The sequence below is a fragment of the Callithrix jacchus genome, chromosome 10, assembly GCF_049354715.1.
Source record: "Callithrix jacchus isolate 240 chromosome 10, calJac240_pri, whole genome shotgun sequence".
NCBI classification, from domain to species: Eukaryota; Metazoa; Chordata; class Mammalia; order Primates; family Cebidae; genus Callithrix; species Callithrix jacchus.
The window spans coordinates 22,813,179-22,828,064 of record NC_133511.1 but is presented as its reverse complement, the minus strand read 5'-3'; the positions used below and the strand labels follow the sequence as shown (position 1 = coordinate 22,828,064).

The 14,886-nt window shown below is 48.2% G+C and overlaps 1 protein-coding gene across 1 annotated transcript in view; it reads left to right on the top strand.

The window, feature by feature from the left end:
- The first annotated feature begins 2,799 nt into the window (after positions 1–2,799).
- CLMP (CXADR like cell adhesion molecule) overlaps positions 2,800–14,886 on the top strand; it is a 135,411-nt gene continuing 123,324 nt past the window's right edge. The window contains exon 1 of the mRNA XM_003734128.7: positions 2,800–3,154. Within this exon, the coding sequence (XP_003734176.1) occupies positions 3,127–3,154 (28 nt within the window). The 5' untranslated portion in view covers positions 2,800–3,126. The remainder of the gene's footprint in view (positions 3,155–14,886) is intronic.

The window sequence follows — 14,886 nt, the reverse complement described above, 5'->3', positions numbered from 1 at the left end:
ACCAGGTTCTTGAGAAAGGCCACCAGCAATGGAGGGGTGGAGGTGGGGCTTTAAAAACTTCTGCAAAAACACTGCCTCTGGAGAGAAATAAAAGGAGGAATCTGGGTGAAGAATTTTTGTGCTATTTTGCAACTTTTTCGTAAGCCTGAAATGTCAATTAAAAAAAAAAACTGTAAAGCAGAAACAACGAAAACATTCCCTTCTCTATGTAGTTTTTCTGCCACCTTCTCCAACCTTTAAGAATTAGTGTTTTGGGCTGGGCACGGTGGCTCACACCTGTAATCCCAGCACTTTGGGAGGCCGAGTCAGGTGAATTGCTTGAGCCCAGGAGTTTGAGACTAGCCTGGGCAACATAGCAAAACCCCGTCTCTACAAAAAATACAAATATTAGCCAGGCATGGTGGTGCGAACCTGTAGTCTCAGCTACTTGGAAGGCTGAGGTGGGAGGATCACTTGAGCCAGGAGGCAGAGGTTGCAGTGAACCTGGCCCTGTCTCAAAAAAAAAAATTACTGTTTTTTCGACATATACAAATTATAGTTGTGAATGTACCTATTTCCCTTATTAGACAATTAGTTTAAAATGGAAAATAAAGTTACTTAGGAGTCAAAGAGACCTTTTAAACACTTGTCAATATAAAAATAATATTTTTAAATATTAGAATATTAATATTGGAATAGAAGCATTTTGTTGGTTTGTTTTTGAGACGGAGTTTCGCTGTTGTTACCAGACTGGATTGCAATGGTACGATTGCGGCTCACCGCAACCTCCACCTTCTGGGTTCAAGCAATTCTCCTGCCTCACCCTCCCAAGTAGCTGGGATTACAGGCACACGCCACCATGCCCAGCTAATTTTTGTATTTTTAGTAGAGACAGGGTTTCACCTCGTTGACCAGGATGGTCTCGATTTCTTGACCTCGTGATCCAGCCGCCTCAGCCTCCCGAAGTGCTGGAATTATAGGTGTGAGCCACCGCGCCCGACCAAGCATTTTAATAGTTTTTCATCTGGGGCAAGAGATTTAGGCCTCGCTAAGTTATAGTTTCCTTGTCTTCCTGTTTATGCTAAGGGGTGGTGCTTCTTTCCAATGACTCTCCCAGTATAAGAAGAATCATATTAAAAGGTCAATAATATGATTCTGGGTCCATAGTTGGTGTCCATGACATACTCCTATTTTTTAAAGTGTCAGTTTCCAAGTTCTACTTGCTTTGTGTCCTCACACCTAAAAAAGCACCTGGCACAGAGTGGATGCCTAACACGTAGGTATTGAAGGGGTGAGGGAGTGAGTGGAGAAACGCTGCAATTCCTCTAAAGCAAAGCTCCAGCTTTTGCGAATCCTTTGAGTGACCCTCTTTGAGTGAGACGTCTTTGAGTGAGGCCTTTGCTTTCCTCGTCTGCGAAATGGGACGGATTTTCCTTACATCTGGGCAGGACTAGATCGTTAGAGAGGACTAAGAGTCCTGAAAAGAGGGTTGGGAAAACGAGGCAAATGTGTGACTCAGCAGCGCGCCCTCCCCCCGCGCAATCTTCCTTCTCAAGAGCCCGGTCCCCCTCTTCCAACTTGGGCCGAAGGTGAGCGATTGCGTCCTTATGGGCTGCTGAGGGAGAAGCCCTCCAGGGACATTCAGAGACTGGGACCAGAGTTTCTGGGAGGCCTGGGGCACAAGGGCAGGGCTTAAGGTCCAGGCAGCTGAGATCTGAGCGCCACCCTCACTGTACTTTCCTATTCTCGCCGCCCCCCGCTACTGCTGAGCAGCAAGGTAGTGAAGGACAGACTCCCAGGGGCCGACCCCGGGGTTGGTGACCCCGGGGTTGGTCTCCCCGGAACCCACCCTCCGCCCCCGTCGAGCCACCAGCCTCCTGCCTCCAGGAGCCTTCTGGGCCGGGTTACTGGAGCCCGCGAACCCAAGCCCTGGCACCAGGGGGATACTCCTGCCTTCTGTTCTTTCTGAAAGGAGGTGGTGCACGTTTTGGAAGGGCCACGTGCAGAGCACTTTGCTACAAAGCTTCTCAATAGACCGCCTTCCACCGCGCTGTGGGTCCCCAGTCCCCTGGGTGCTGACTAGCTTAACTCTGTCCGGATCTGAGAGCGCGCTGCTGCAAATACCGACAGCAGAAAGCGAGCGAACGCGAAGTGTCCCAGGAAAGCCAGGCCAAGGGTGGTCGCAGAGTGCCAAAGCAGGCAGTCGGTGGGGAGAGCCCTGGCCCGCCAGGCGCCGGCTACCTTCGCTGCCCACCTCCGCGCCCCGCACGTCGGCCTGCTCATTCTGGTGGCTTCACACCGACAGAACCAGACAGGGAGGGAGAGGAGAGGCGAGAAGAGGGCAGAGCACAGAAGGGAGAGGGCCGGAGGAGAGAGGGAGAGGCAAGAAGAATGCAAATAAGGAGACGTGGAGAGGAAGAGATGAAAGAAAGATATGCCAGATTGGCGAGAGACAAGGAAGCAGAGAGAAAGGAGGGTGAAAAAGAAGCCAGAGAGAAGTGGAGAGAAGGACAGAGTGAGAGCAGAGAGGAACTGACAAGGCCTCGTCCACGGGCTCTCAGCCGAGGTGTCACCGATGCCTCTTACAGAGAATCAATCCTACGCCGGGCGCCTCTCCACCCACCCGCCCCTGCACTGCCCCAAGCCTCCCCGGCCCTCCCGCCCCGCCAGCTCACGCTTCTCCTTCACCGGCCCCCACCGCTAACCCCAAACGCTGAGCGGGAGGGAGAGAGGGAGGGAGGGAGCAGCAAGGGAGAGAGGGAGGGGCTGCGGTAGGAGGCAACCATGTGGTTCCAGCTGAATTCCCCCCCCCCCTTCTTCACTCCTTTTCCTTTCCAAACAGGGAAAAGTGTTCCACGAAGCGGTAGCGTCTTTCTGCCTCGCCTTTCCCCACCCCTCCGACCCTGGTCCCGGCTCCCGTCTGCGCGCGAGCTGGTGGGGCAAGCTCCGGGAGCCCCTGTGCTCCCCGGGGACGCGGGGCTCGGGGCGCAAGGCGCGGGGCCGGGTCCCCCTTGGCACATGGCTGCAGCCACCCCGCGCGCACCCCTAGGCGCCGCGCCCAGCTCGCCCGAGGTCCGTCGGAGGCGCCCGGCCGCCCAGGAGCCAGGCAGCTGCTGAGCGGGGAAGCGCCCGCGTCCCGGGATCGGGATGTCCCTCCTCCGCCTCCTCTTGCTAGGTGAGTGCCTCTGGGAGGGCGGGAGTTCGGATGGCCGTGGGCAAACGCAGCGCTGCGTCCGGGGAAGACGCTGATTCTGAACGGTTGTCCCCGCAGCCCCCGGAGTGAGCCTGCTTTTCCGTCCCTGCCTCCTGGCCACGGAGGAGCACATCTGGTAACCCAGGACCGCCCAGTCGGCCATCTAGATTGTCTCGCACATCTGGGCCCGGGAGCAGGCTTGGGGGCTGGGGGGTTTCCTGGTCGAGTTTGGCTGTGAACGGTTTGATGTGCAGGGTCCTCTTTCGGGCGGTGTTTAGTTTCTGGTGTATCAGGGAAAAGTGGAGAATGGGTGGAGGGAAGGTTTATCCAGGAATTTTTGTGCCAGGTTCCTGAGGATGGGGGTTTTTTGTTGTTTCAAACAGGCGCCTCCGAGGCTCAGATTGGAAACAGATGTGTTAAAGGGTTAGCGGAGCTGGGGGCAGGCAGGGTTGGAGAGGAAAGGGGAGAGGGAAAAAGGGCGGGGCCCAAGGAGCACCGGGAAGATGCCAGTGACACAGGGAAGGAAAGAAAAGAGGAAAGGGGAAGGGCTGGGAAGGAGACAGAAAGAGAGCAGAACAGGAATGTAAAGCAGAAGGGCAAAGTTGGGGGTGACCAAGCACAGAGAGTGAAGAAGACTTGGAAAAAACGGAGCAGAGGAGCCAGAAGAGGGAAATAGAGCAAACATCACTTTTTCCTGAAACAGACTCCAGGGCAAAGGGAAGAGTCCTCCTGAGCGTCTCTTCCTGGGGCCCCCCAGGCAGGACTCTTGGGGCCTCAGAAGCCCTTAGGCAGAGGCAGGTTTGCAGGAGAGAACATCAGGATGTGGGTGGCAGGAGCACACTGGAGGCATCGGGAATGTCTGAGGAGCCAGGGCAGGGAAGGCAGATAGGAAGAGCCAAAGGCCAGTCATCCTGTGCACCCTGAAGTGTGGGATGCACTGGAGGCAGGCCCAACAGTTAGCTGGAGATCAGAAAATCAACAAGCCAGCCAGGTGTGATCAAGAGCAAGCACTACTCTGAACACCAGGGCACGGGAGAACTAGTCCTGGTTTTGAACCGACTACCTGGGTGACCTCAGGCAACTTACTCCTCATCCAGGGCTTCCACTTGTTTAGCTCTGAAACGGGAATACTAGATGGTTCCTAAGTCCCTTCTATACTACAACACCAAGGGTTTGAAAGAGGCTGGTGTCTACAAGAACCACCAAACCCTGAAACACGTGGCTAGAGTTTTCTTTTTTGAAACCTTACAAACCAACTAGACTATATGCATGCCATCTAGGCCAGCCTCAGGCTGATAATCGCTCAAGTTAGAGGAATGAAGGAGGTGGACTAAGCCAAACTATTGCTCAAGTAGGGCAGGTGGGGAGGGGTTATTTGCTAAACTCTTTTAGATATTAACCGACTATTGTAATACTGTTCTGTGCACATCTGGTGCAGCTGGATGGCACCTTTGTCCCCTTTACTGGCCTCTACCACTAAGCTACCAATTACCAGATATTTAGTAGAATGAAATTTCTGAGCTGCCTTATTAAAAACAGCTAATAGGCCTTGCTGTACTTAACACTTCATATGTGTTATCTTGGTAGCTCATTTGTTCTTCACATCAGGCCTATTGGCTGCCCAACCATCCCTGTTGGCTACCCTCATTTTACAGATGAAGAAATTAAGGTGTAAAAAGGCCAAGTAACTTGCTCAAGGCCACACACTCATAATCAGCAGAGATGGAATTTGGGCGCAGGCTACCTGGCTCAAGAGAGAGCTTGCTAAAGCGCATTGTGGCCTCCTGTGGCTGCAGACATTCTCGAAGTGCTTACCCTCTACCACGTGTGCCTGGCTCTTTGATCTCACCATCCTCTTCAAGGAATGTAAGAGCTCAGCGGGACCTGTAGGAGAGGTCTGGGAAAGGGAAGAAAAATTAACACTTTGTGAGCTCCTGTCTTTATTTGAGAAGTGGTTTGGAGCCATGATATGCTTCGACACTCTTCAGAAAAGACAGAAAGAAAACACAACACACAAAGTTGTCTGAATTCTGAAACCATCATACTGATCCTTTAAAGGGGCAGTTCCAGGGCTGTTTCTGATCATGGCTGACATGACTTTTGGCCTCTCTTTTTCTTCTTCTAAGATTTCTAAAGCTTGTACAGTAGTGAAGAGGGGCTGGGAGGGTGGAGAGTGCTCATCATCTCAACTGTGGGCCACTTGACTCCGTGCTTCCTGGACCTGCCAATGAGTGAGGTCAAATAACCCACCCCTCTGATGTGAATGAACGAGCAGTGCTCTGAGCTCCATGGAGAAGAGAGAAGGGGCTCTGCGGTTCAGCCCCTCTTTTGACCCACTACCCTGCCCACTCCCTTAACGTTCCGGTCCTCATTGTGCCACCTTAGCTTCTCTCCTGGGTGACTCCAGTAGCTGCCACACTCCTGTTTTGCCTGTCCTCTCTCCTCCATCCTGCACGCTGCTACTCTAGAAACCTTGTGAGGCCACCGGTAGAATACACCAAGCTAGGACTTAGGAGCCTGCCAAGCTCTCCAGGTTCTTAGGTTCTTGTTCTGACTCCCTTGTCTGTACAATAGGCGTAAGGGTGGGGAATGTTAAATTCAAGATTTCTATAATTCTGTGGTTTTTCTCTCTTCCTCCGAAAACCTTTAGTAGTTTCCTTGCTTTTAGTATTGAGTACAAACACTTCATTCTGACATCAAAGATTTTTACCAAATGTCATTTACAGCTCTTCTTCTCCTCACCTCCAGATACTCAGCAGGAAACCTGAATTACTTCCTGCTCCCAAAACATGTCCCATGCTTCTTTCTAATTCTATGCTTTTGTTTATGATAACCCCTCCACCAAAAATGCCTCCTTCTTTCCTCTTCCTTCAGATCCAAATCATGTTCACTCCCCAAGTCTCACCTCAGATGCCACTTCCTCCATACACCTCTCCGTGGTTTACCAGCTGAATATACTTTTTTTTTAGTAGTCTATTGGAACTTTGAGTCCCAATAGCCTTCCTCTTATGCTACTTTATATTATGATGTTCCAAATGCTTATCTAACACCCCATTAGAATGGAAGCTCCATGAAGACAGGGACAGTGACTCATTCACCTGTGAACTAGCTTCAGTACCTTGCATAAACACTTGTGAACTACTTGTTAAGAGAGAATTGGATTTTTGAAACATTTGAAATGTTTAAGGTCAAGAGAGGTGAAAAATTTGGAACATCACTACCCTTTGACTGTGGGATAACCCAGTAGTGAGAAGCCAAGTTCTAATTCAGCCTGCTTCGAGCTTCCTTGTCTATTAATGCAAGGATCAGTCCTATTTTTTAAAAATTCTACAAAGAACATTACAGGAATAGGGACCAGATAATATATTTGTCATATAAATTTATTTTGTTACATTGTGTGTGCTAGTACCAGATTAAAAATAGTCTTGTTCATTGAAACTCCTGCCAGGAAGGGAAAGGAGCTTGGTTTCTCAGAAAGTGAGTTTGAAGAAGGCATGAATGCATAGTCCATTGGTCTGTGAGATAATGACAGGTCTCAGTAGGATTCCATGTCCTACCCTCATCTTCTCACATTAATGGTGATGATCATCAAATGATATATTCCCTGGAGGCTTATGTCTAGTCACATCCTATTTTTGTCTTGTGCTCATCTGGGCAGGGTACACATGAGTATTGTTTCATGAATGTATCTAATGATGATGGATATTTTTTAAAGGTAAGGTCAAAGATTGCCAGAACTGAAGGAAAACTAAGAGACTGTCTGAATCAATAGTTCTTAAAATTTTTAGTCCCAGCTCCTTTATCTGATGAAAATCACAAAACCACTTCTTAGGAAAAGACATGTATATATCAAATTTGCCAATAATATTTAAGACTTCATTGAGACCTCCTGATGCCTTTCCTTGGAACCTAAGTTGATCTTTGATCTAAACCTAACTCTTCTTTTAGGATGAAGAAAAAACCAAAGTTCAGAGAGGCTTGGCTAAGGTTATACAGCTAGAGAAGGGCCAAGACTGGAACCCTAATTCCATGATCTGTCCCGTTACACACTTTTGAAATAGAAAAACGTCTCTCCTTCCTTTTCAGTGCATGTACTTAAGCTTCAAGATCACAGCTGATCTTGTGATGCTTCAGTTTAGTGAGCTAAATGCTGAATAATTGGCATTGGTTTTTATTATATGAGAAATTGCCTGAAAAATCAGGTCGGCGTCATAACATTTCAATTTAGTCATCATCATTGGAAGTCCTGGGAAATCTGCAGTGTCAGGATGTCTGGTGCATTCAGGAAAAAGGAATTAATACCCACAGTCCCAAAGATGTGGGTGTATGTGTACAAGGAACTGGAAATCAATAGCTTTAGCTCCTTAATCATTTTTCTGGGTGATCCTAGGATAATCATACCACTCTGAGTCTTAGTTTCCTCCTGTGTAAAATGAAAACATGAGATTAAGGTTATCTCTAAGTTTCCTTACACCGCTAACATTCTCTGAGTATTTTGAATTCTGAGAATTTTCTGGCTGGTCCAGATGTGCTTGTGATCAGGAACAGATGGGTGTCACCATGCTTATCTGATTGTTTCAGGCACTATTCACTCACGGCAATTGGTAGCACATGATGATAAACCAGAGGGGCCAACGAACTGATTGGAAGAGAACAGTAGTAACCTCCATCCTGGAACTGCCCTGTGGCACTGTTAGCCAGGGAGCACCATTCAGGTTCAAGGTGATGGCCCAATCCCCCCACCCAGGAAGTTCAGTAACTGAAATACTCACCAAAATGACCTTATCCTAACCAATGTTACCTACAGAACAACCCCAAGCATGGACACTCAAGATAGACTAGTGCAGAGGAGCTACAGTGTAAAACTATTTGTAAGCATAAGCTGCTTTTGTTTTGTTTTGTTTTGTTTTGTTTTGAGGCAGAGTTTTTCTCTTGTTGCCCAGGCTGACGTGCAATGGCACGATCTTGGCTCACCGCAACCTGCGCCTCCCAGGTTCAAGCTGTTCTCTTACCTCAGCCTCCCAAATGGCTAGGATTACAGGCATGCTCCACCAAGCCCAGCTAATTTTGTATTTTTAATAGAGATGGGGTTTCTCCATGTTGGTCAGACTGGTCTTGAACTCCCAACCTCAGATGATCTGCCCGCCTCAGCCTCCCAAACTGTTGGGATTACCAGCATGAGCCACCATGCCCATCTTTTTTTTTTTTTAATTGTTATTTTTGAGACAGAGTCTTGCTCTGTCATCTAGGCTGGAGTGCAGGGGCATGATCTCAGCTCACTACAACCTCCACCTCCCAGGTTCAAGCGCTTCTCCTGCCTCAACTCCCTGAGTAGCTGGGATTACAGGCACCCGCCACCGAGCCCAGCTAATTGTTTGTATTTTTAGTAGGGATGAGGTTCTACCATGTTGGCCAGGCTGATCTCATACTCCTGATCTCAAGTGGTCTGCCTACCTCGGCCTCCCAAAGTGCTGGGATTTCAGATGTGAGCCACCACACCTGGCCATTTTCTTCCACTTTTAAAATTAAGGCATAATGTGCATATAAAGCACAGCTAGTAAATGTACAGTTTAATGGATTCCTTGCCTGGATTTGAACTTGTGGTTGGATTTTGAAACATAAATTGTATATTACTAGTCCACTTGTAGTACTCTGAGAGGGGATTATATGGGCAGGAATATTATGACAGTATAATCTCTAACATTTGTAGAAGGTTTGGCAGTTTACAAAGTACATTAACTACCTTATCTCATCCTCAAATCACTCTTTGAGAGTAAGTATCATGATTGCTCCATTTTACAGATACATAAATGGAGGCTCAGAGAAATAAAGTGAGCTTCTCTAGAATACCCTGTTAGTAAACAGCTGAGCTAGGACTCCAACCCAGGACTTTGGGTTCCAAAAACCATGTGTTTTCCACTTACCAGGAGACACACGGTTATTCTGAAATCAAGGCCCTGTGTTACTAAGAAGAGTGGATCAGGCTGAAGCAGAGATGCATCTTTAAACCCCAAAGTGGAAAGTTCTGCAGGACACTTATTACCCTTCCCCTTCCCACACTCCATTCCAATGGTTAAGAAAGTGTTTGAATGACTATTGTTCATAACTCAGAACTGCTTCTACATACAGTGTACATGGATTACTAGTGTTCCTTCTAATAAGAAGATTTTCTAGTACCCAAGAGGTCAGATGCTTTGGGGTCAGATACATGAGCCTCCCTTGTTAGCACTATCCTGAGACTGTGGACAGTGTGGTTTATGGATTGGGTATGACTCACCTCATCTGTTGCTTTTTCGACTTAAAGTCTTGTCTTCAGCAGTTCTGACTTAATTGTTTCCTAAAGAAAAAAATGCAAATCATACCTTCCTCCCCTTCAAGTACTGGTTATCTGAGTTTTCTAAATGTCTGGATTCTGGAAAAAGAAAAGTTTATTGCCTTTGGCGCCATACAGACCAAAATGGGGAAGAATGCCGAAATGAAACCTTTATTTTGTTAGCAGCAGTCATTTGGGTCACTGTGTGTGAAGCCTCAGCCAAAGCCTGGCGGTGATAAGACTGAATGCTGCTTTGTTTCAAGAGCAGGCAGGGGAGAAAGCTGTTTCCTTTGTGCCCATACTGAGTAGAGAAAATGGGCAACTATCTTCAGAACAGTCCCTCTGTGGATGTGGAATACGGGAGGTTTTTGTAAAGAGAGGCAGCAAGGGGGATGTGGAAAGTTCAGGTCACGAATGGTGGCAGAGGAGAAGAAAGGAGAGAAGGAGGAGGAAGAGGAGGAAGAGGAAGGCACAGAGACTGTAGAGGATGAAAAGGCTGAGCTAAGCTGACCTCCTGGTGTTTACAGAGCAGCTTCTGAGCACATTCTATTTCACGGATGGTGGGAGCAGCTCACTGATCTCCCTTTTAAGATCTTCTTTAGGGCTCACATCCAAGCGGTAACATTTCCTACTTCAGGCACACGCTGTCTCACACAAAACAATTACAGAGAGGGTGTGCCTGCTAGAGTTCAGGCCCCTAGCTGGGCTCTGAGACCCCGATAATACAAAAGGCTCCCTTTCTACCTTCTAAGAACACAGCTCAGTGGGAGACATGTATTCACAAACAAGGAATGTCAGATATATGAGGATGCTATTTTGGAGGAAAGTACCAAGGATTCTGAGTCCCAAAGAGGAAGCCGCTTCATCGTGTGCTGTCTGCTGTGTATTTCTCATCATGCAGGTCTTCAGAGACTGTGTCTGCTATTCCTCTGCCCCTCAGAGCACTTGCTCATTATTGAGATCGCACAAAATAAGCAGCCGGTGGGATGATGGATCACCCATCAGCATCAGAAAAGAATAGGATTAATCAGTGCATCCTTGGCATCCAGCCAGGAGCTTCCTGGAGAGATTGAGACTTCCAGTGTCCTTGCCTATTGAAGGTTATGGTATCATTCTTCACCACAACCTGCCAGCCACACAGCTACCTCTAGGTCCTCATCCTCATGAGGTATTTTCTTAAAAAAGGAAAGAAAAAGAAATGCATCCGTGAATTTGGATCTCTTAATTAAGAATGGCCATCTATTCACCCCAGGTTTGTATGGTATTACCCCACGTGGAAAGTGAATAGGATCAAGCCAAAGAGAAATTTTCTGCTCCAGGAGAAAGCCACTGCACTAAACAGAGACTCAGCCCCGATATAGTTATACTTCTTTTCTTGGTGGGGAAGAAAAGAGAAAAAATGAAATCCCTGAGAGGGAAATTGCTTTGTGACTTCATTGTTTAAATTTAGGCTTGGGTTTTTGGGGATCGTTCAGACTCGGAGCAATAAGCCTTCTAACCCAACCTCTGTCACTTCTCATTACTTCCAATGACAGTTCCAATTATTTCCAATCACTCTTCAAGGGAACAGCAGGGAAGGCACACACGGCTTCCACGTGGCCCAGCCGTGGAGTAACCGCTATAAGAATCAGCCCCCGGGGTCCCCAGACGCTACTGGAAGCCAGGCATGGCTACTTCAAAATTGTGTGACCTTGGGCAAGTTACTTCACCTCCCTAACCTTAGTTTTCTCATCAGCCATTGCATCTAGTAACAATGTCACAGGGTTTTTTGGTTGTTGTTTTTGTTTTTTTTTTTGTACGTGTGTGAAGATTACATGAGGTGATGCATAAGAGTTTTAACACTCTACTTGGTATGTAATAAATAGTAAATGAATGTCTGTTGTTATTATCATGAGTTTCCTTTCTGGGAGAGATTTGGAGGGTCTGCTTGAAGTCAGCGGCCACTAGGCCATCAGCACCAGCATTCGGGGTTTCAGCCATGGTGGTTCCTCACCCTACAGGCAAGCCCCTAGTGTCCTTTGGGGAATATTGCCCTGCTCCAGGTCCACAAAAGGCTCACAGACTCCGGCCAGGCTCCGTGGTTCACTCCTGTAATCCCAGCACTTTGGGAGGCCGAGGTGGGTAGATCACTGGAATCAGGAGTTCAAGACCAGCCTGGCCAACATGGCGAAACCCCATCTCTACTAAAAACATAAAAATTAGCTGGGTGTATTGGCACACACCTGAAATCCCAGCTACTTGGAAGGCTGAGGCAGGAGAATTGTTTGAACCCGGGAGACGGAGTTTGCAGCAGTGAGTTGAGATTGGACCACTGCATTCCAGCCTGGATGACAGAGCAAGACTCCATCTCAAAGAGAAAAAGAAAAAGAGTCTCACAGATTATCTGTGCCCCTACTCTCCACAGCTGGTCTGGGAGAGCAACTTTTTGTGTTATTCAGCCCTAGGCAAGAGGTGCCCTTCTATGCTGCTTGGCATATCACAGCTGTGAGTCTTCTTTTCCTGGGCTCTAACCTCTTGACTCCATGCCCCCGAGTGCCTTTGCCAATTTAGGCTGCCCCAGCCTGGGACCATAAGTGATTGGTTCATTTCTGCTTTCAGTGTTAAGCAATGTTTAATTGAGCAAGTAGTATGGACTAGGCATTGTGCTAGGGACTTCCAGACAAGTAATTTCTTATATCCTTACAACAACCTGTGAGATTGGTATTATTGTCCCTGTATTACAGGATACAAAAGTGAGACATAAAAGGTAAGGTATTCCATCCTAGGCTGTACAGCTTGAGTAGAGCAAAACAGCACACATGAGCAAAGTTTGCCCTCTTCAGTACTGATCTGGGAAGCAGGCTTGATGAGGCAGTCAGGTCACATAGGTACAGTGACATACAGACAGACGGGAGGCCCCTGGGAGGCCTGGCCTGTGGGGCTTTGGCCTAACAAGGAGCTGCAAGTTCCTCATCCCCCAATCTCCAGGCAGTCATTTGTCCCGACCAAAATTAGACTCCAAAGAGCCCCACCCCCAAATCCCAGATGTGTTGAATTACGTTTCCTTTTAAAATAGGAGGAAAGGAAAACCTCAAGGTGAGAAGAAAAATCTGTTGTTGTTTTTCTTCCCACTGACCTGAACAGCAAAGTACAATTTTTCTCCTCATTAAAGAGGGCTAAACTGATGTCCCAGATTCCTGTGAGCCTAGAACTCCCACTCAGAATGAAGTCCTGGGCCAGGCAGGTGAAGTCTGGGTTATCAGCGGAAGGCTGGTCCCCATCTGCCTTCCCCTGGGGGAGCTCTACCCCACTCTACTCCAACCAATAGCGAAGGGCAGCCAGCTCCGCCTTTCCTCTGCTCCACCCCCAAGGAGGGGAGGCCGGAAACGAGGCCACCTCTCCGAGCCTCCTTCTCTGCTCCACTGCCTTTCACACCCTGTTCCCGGAGCCCTGCAGCTTCCCAAGCCCTGAGGAATGCAAGTGACCGTCCCCACCTGCTGCTGCCTCAGCCTGACCTTCCTCCTGCTCCCTCACTCGCTCTCTCTCTCCCTCTGTGCCAAATTGGCCTGCTCTTAAGAAGACAGGCAGAGAACCAAGACCAACGTGAACTTGTCAAGCTCATCTTTCCTTCCTGCATTGCCCCTTTTCCTTTCTCCCTCCCCCACTCACCCAAATTCTCACCCCACAACCTTTTCGAGAGACCCACTCCTGAAAGTCTTTGCTCTCCTTGGCCTAAGCTAATGGTGGTGCTTTGTCCCCTGGTCCCCTACCCTGCTCTTGAAGACCTCCATGCTGTAATTCCATCCCCTGTAATTACAGCTACCTCTTCACCACTTCTGGCCTGACCAAGCTCCTTCCCATCCACTGCCTCATCTACAGAGGCTTCCTTCACTCTCCAGACAGTCAGTGTAGTCACCCCTCTGACCTCCCAGAGCACCTTGTCCACACCTTTAGAATAGCTTGTGGCATCTTATAGTACAGTTTGCGGTTCTCTGTCTTTCCTGGTGACTGTGAGCAGGGAACAGTGTTGTGTTGTCAGGAATACCAAGCCCAGCGAGCAGCTGGCACATGTTAGATTCTTGCAAAATGAATGAATGAGGGAACAAACACATGTATGAATGCACAAGCGAATGCATGTAAAATCCCCTTCCAGGGGAAGGGATTCACTTTTCACTTAGTAATTTTCAGGACATGTGGCCTCTCGTTTCAGCTTTATTTTTATTTTTTTTATTTTTTGAGACGGAGTTTCGCTCGTTACCCAGGCTGGAGTGCAATGGCGCGATCTCGGCTCACCGCAACCTCTGCCTCCTGGATTCAGGCAATTCTCCTGCCTCAGTCTCTTGAGTAGCTGGGATTACAGGCACGTGTTACCATGCCCAGCTAATTTTTTGTATTTTTAGTAGAGACAGGGTTTCGCTATGTTGGCGGGCTGGTCTTGAACTCCTGACCTCGTGATCCACCCGCCTTGACCTCCCAAAGCGCTGGGATTATAGGCGTGAGCCACCACACCGACCCTTTCAGCTTTATTTTGAACTTGAGCCTTATTCATAGTCAAAGCCCTTTTTCCAGCAATGCTGACTGACTCTTCTGGCCCTTTTCAGTCCTCTGGGGAGAATGGCAAGAGTCATGAATGGGCTCTTAGCCAATTCAGGAGCTCCTTCCATGGTGCATGGAGTTTAAGGCCCTCTTCCTCTCCTTTCCTCTTTTGCTTCCACCTCAGCCATGGTGCATGGAGTTTAAGGCCCTCTTCCTCTCCTTTCCTCTTTTGCTTCCACCTCAGCAGGTTCATCCTGCTCACCACTAACCTTGCCTCGGTATCACCAAGACAGCATGTGCAGAAGAAACACAAGTGAACACGGAAAGTTTTGGTGGGACTTTTAAAATATGATTTTGGCCGGGTGTGGTGGCTCATGCCTGTAATTCTAGCATTTTGGGAGGCCAAGGTGGGCGGATCCCCTGAGGTCAGAAGTTTGGGACTAGCCTGGCCAACATGGCGAAACCTCGTCTCTTCTAAAAATAAAAAAATTAGCTGAGTGTGGTGGCTCATGCCTGTAATCACAGCTACTCAGGAGGCTGAGGCAGGAGAATCGCTTGAACCTGGGAGGCAGAGGTTGCAGTGAGCCAATATCACACCACTGCACTCCAGCCTGGGTGACAGAGCGAGACCCTATCTCAAAAAAAGTAATTAATTAATTAATAAAAATATGATTTTGAGGCTGAGTGCCTATCTATATGTTAGCACATTTAATCTTCAAGACAACATTGTGAGGCAGATGTCAGCCTTCATTTTGCAGATGAGGATCAGAGAGGTTAAGAAATTTTTCTGGTGTCACCACAGCTAGTTAGTCAAATCAAAACTAGAAGCCAGGTCTTCTGGCTCCTGAATCATTACTCATCCTACTGGCCCACATGACCAGGACCC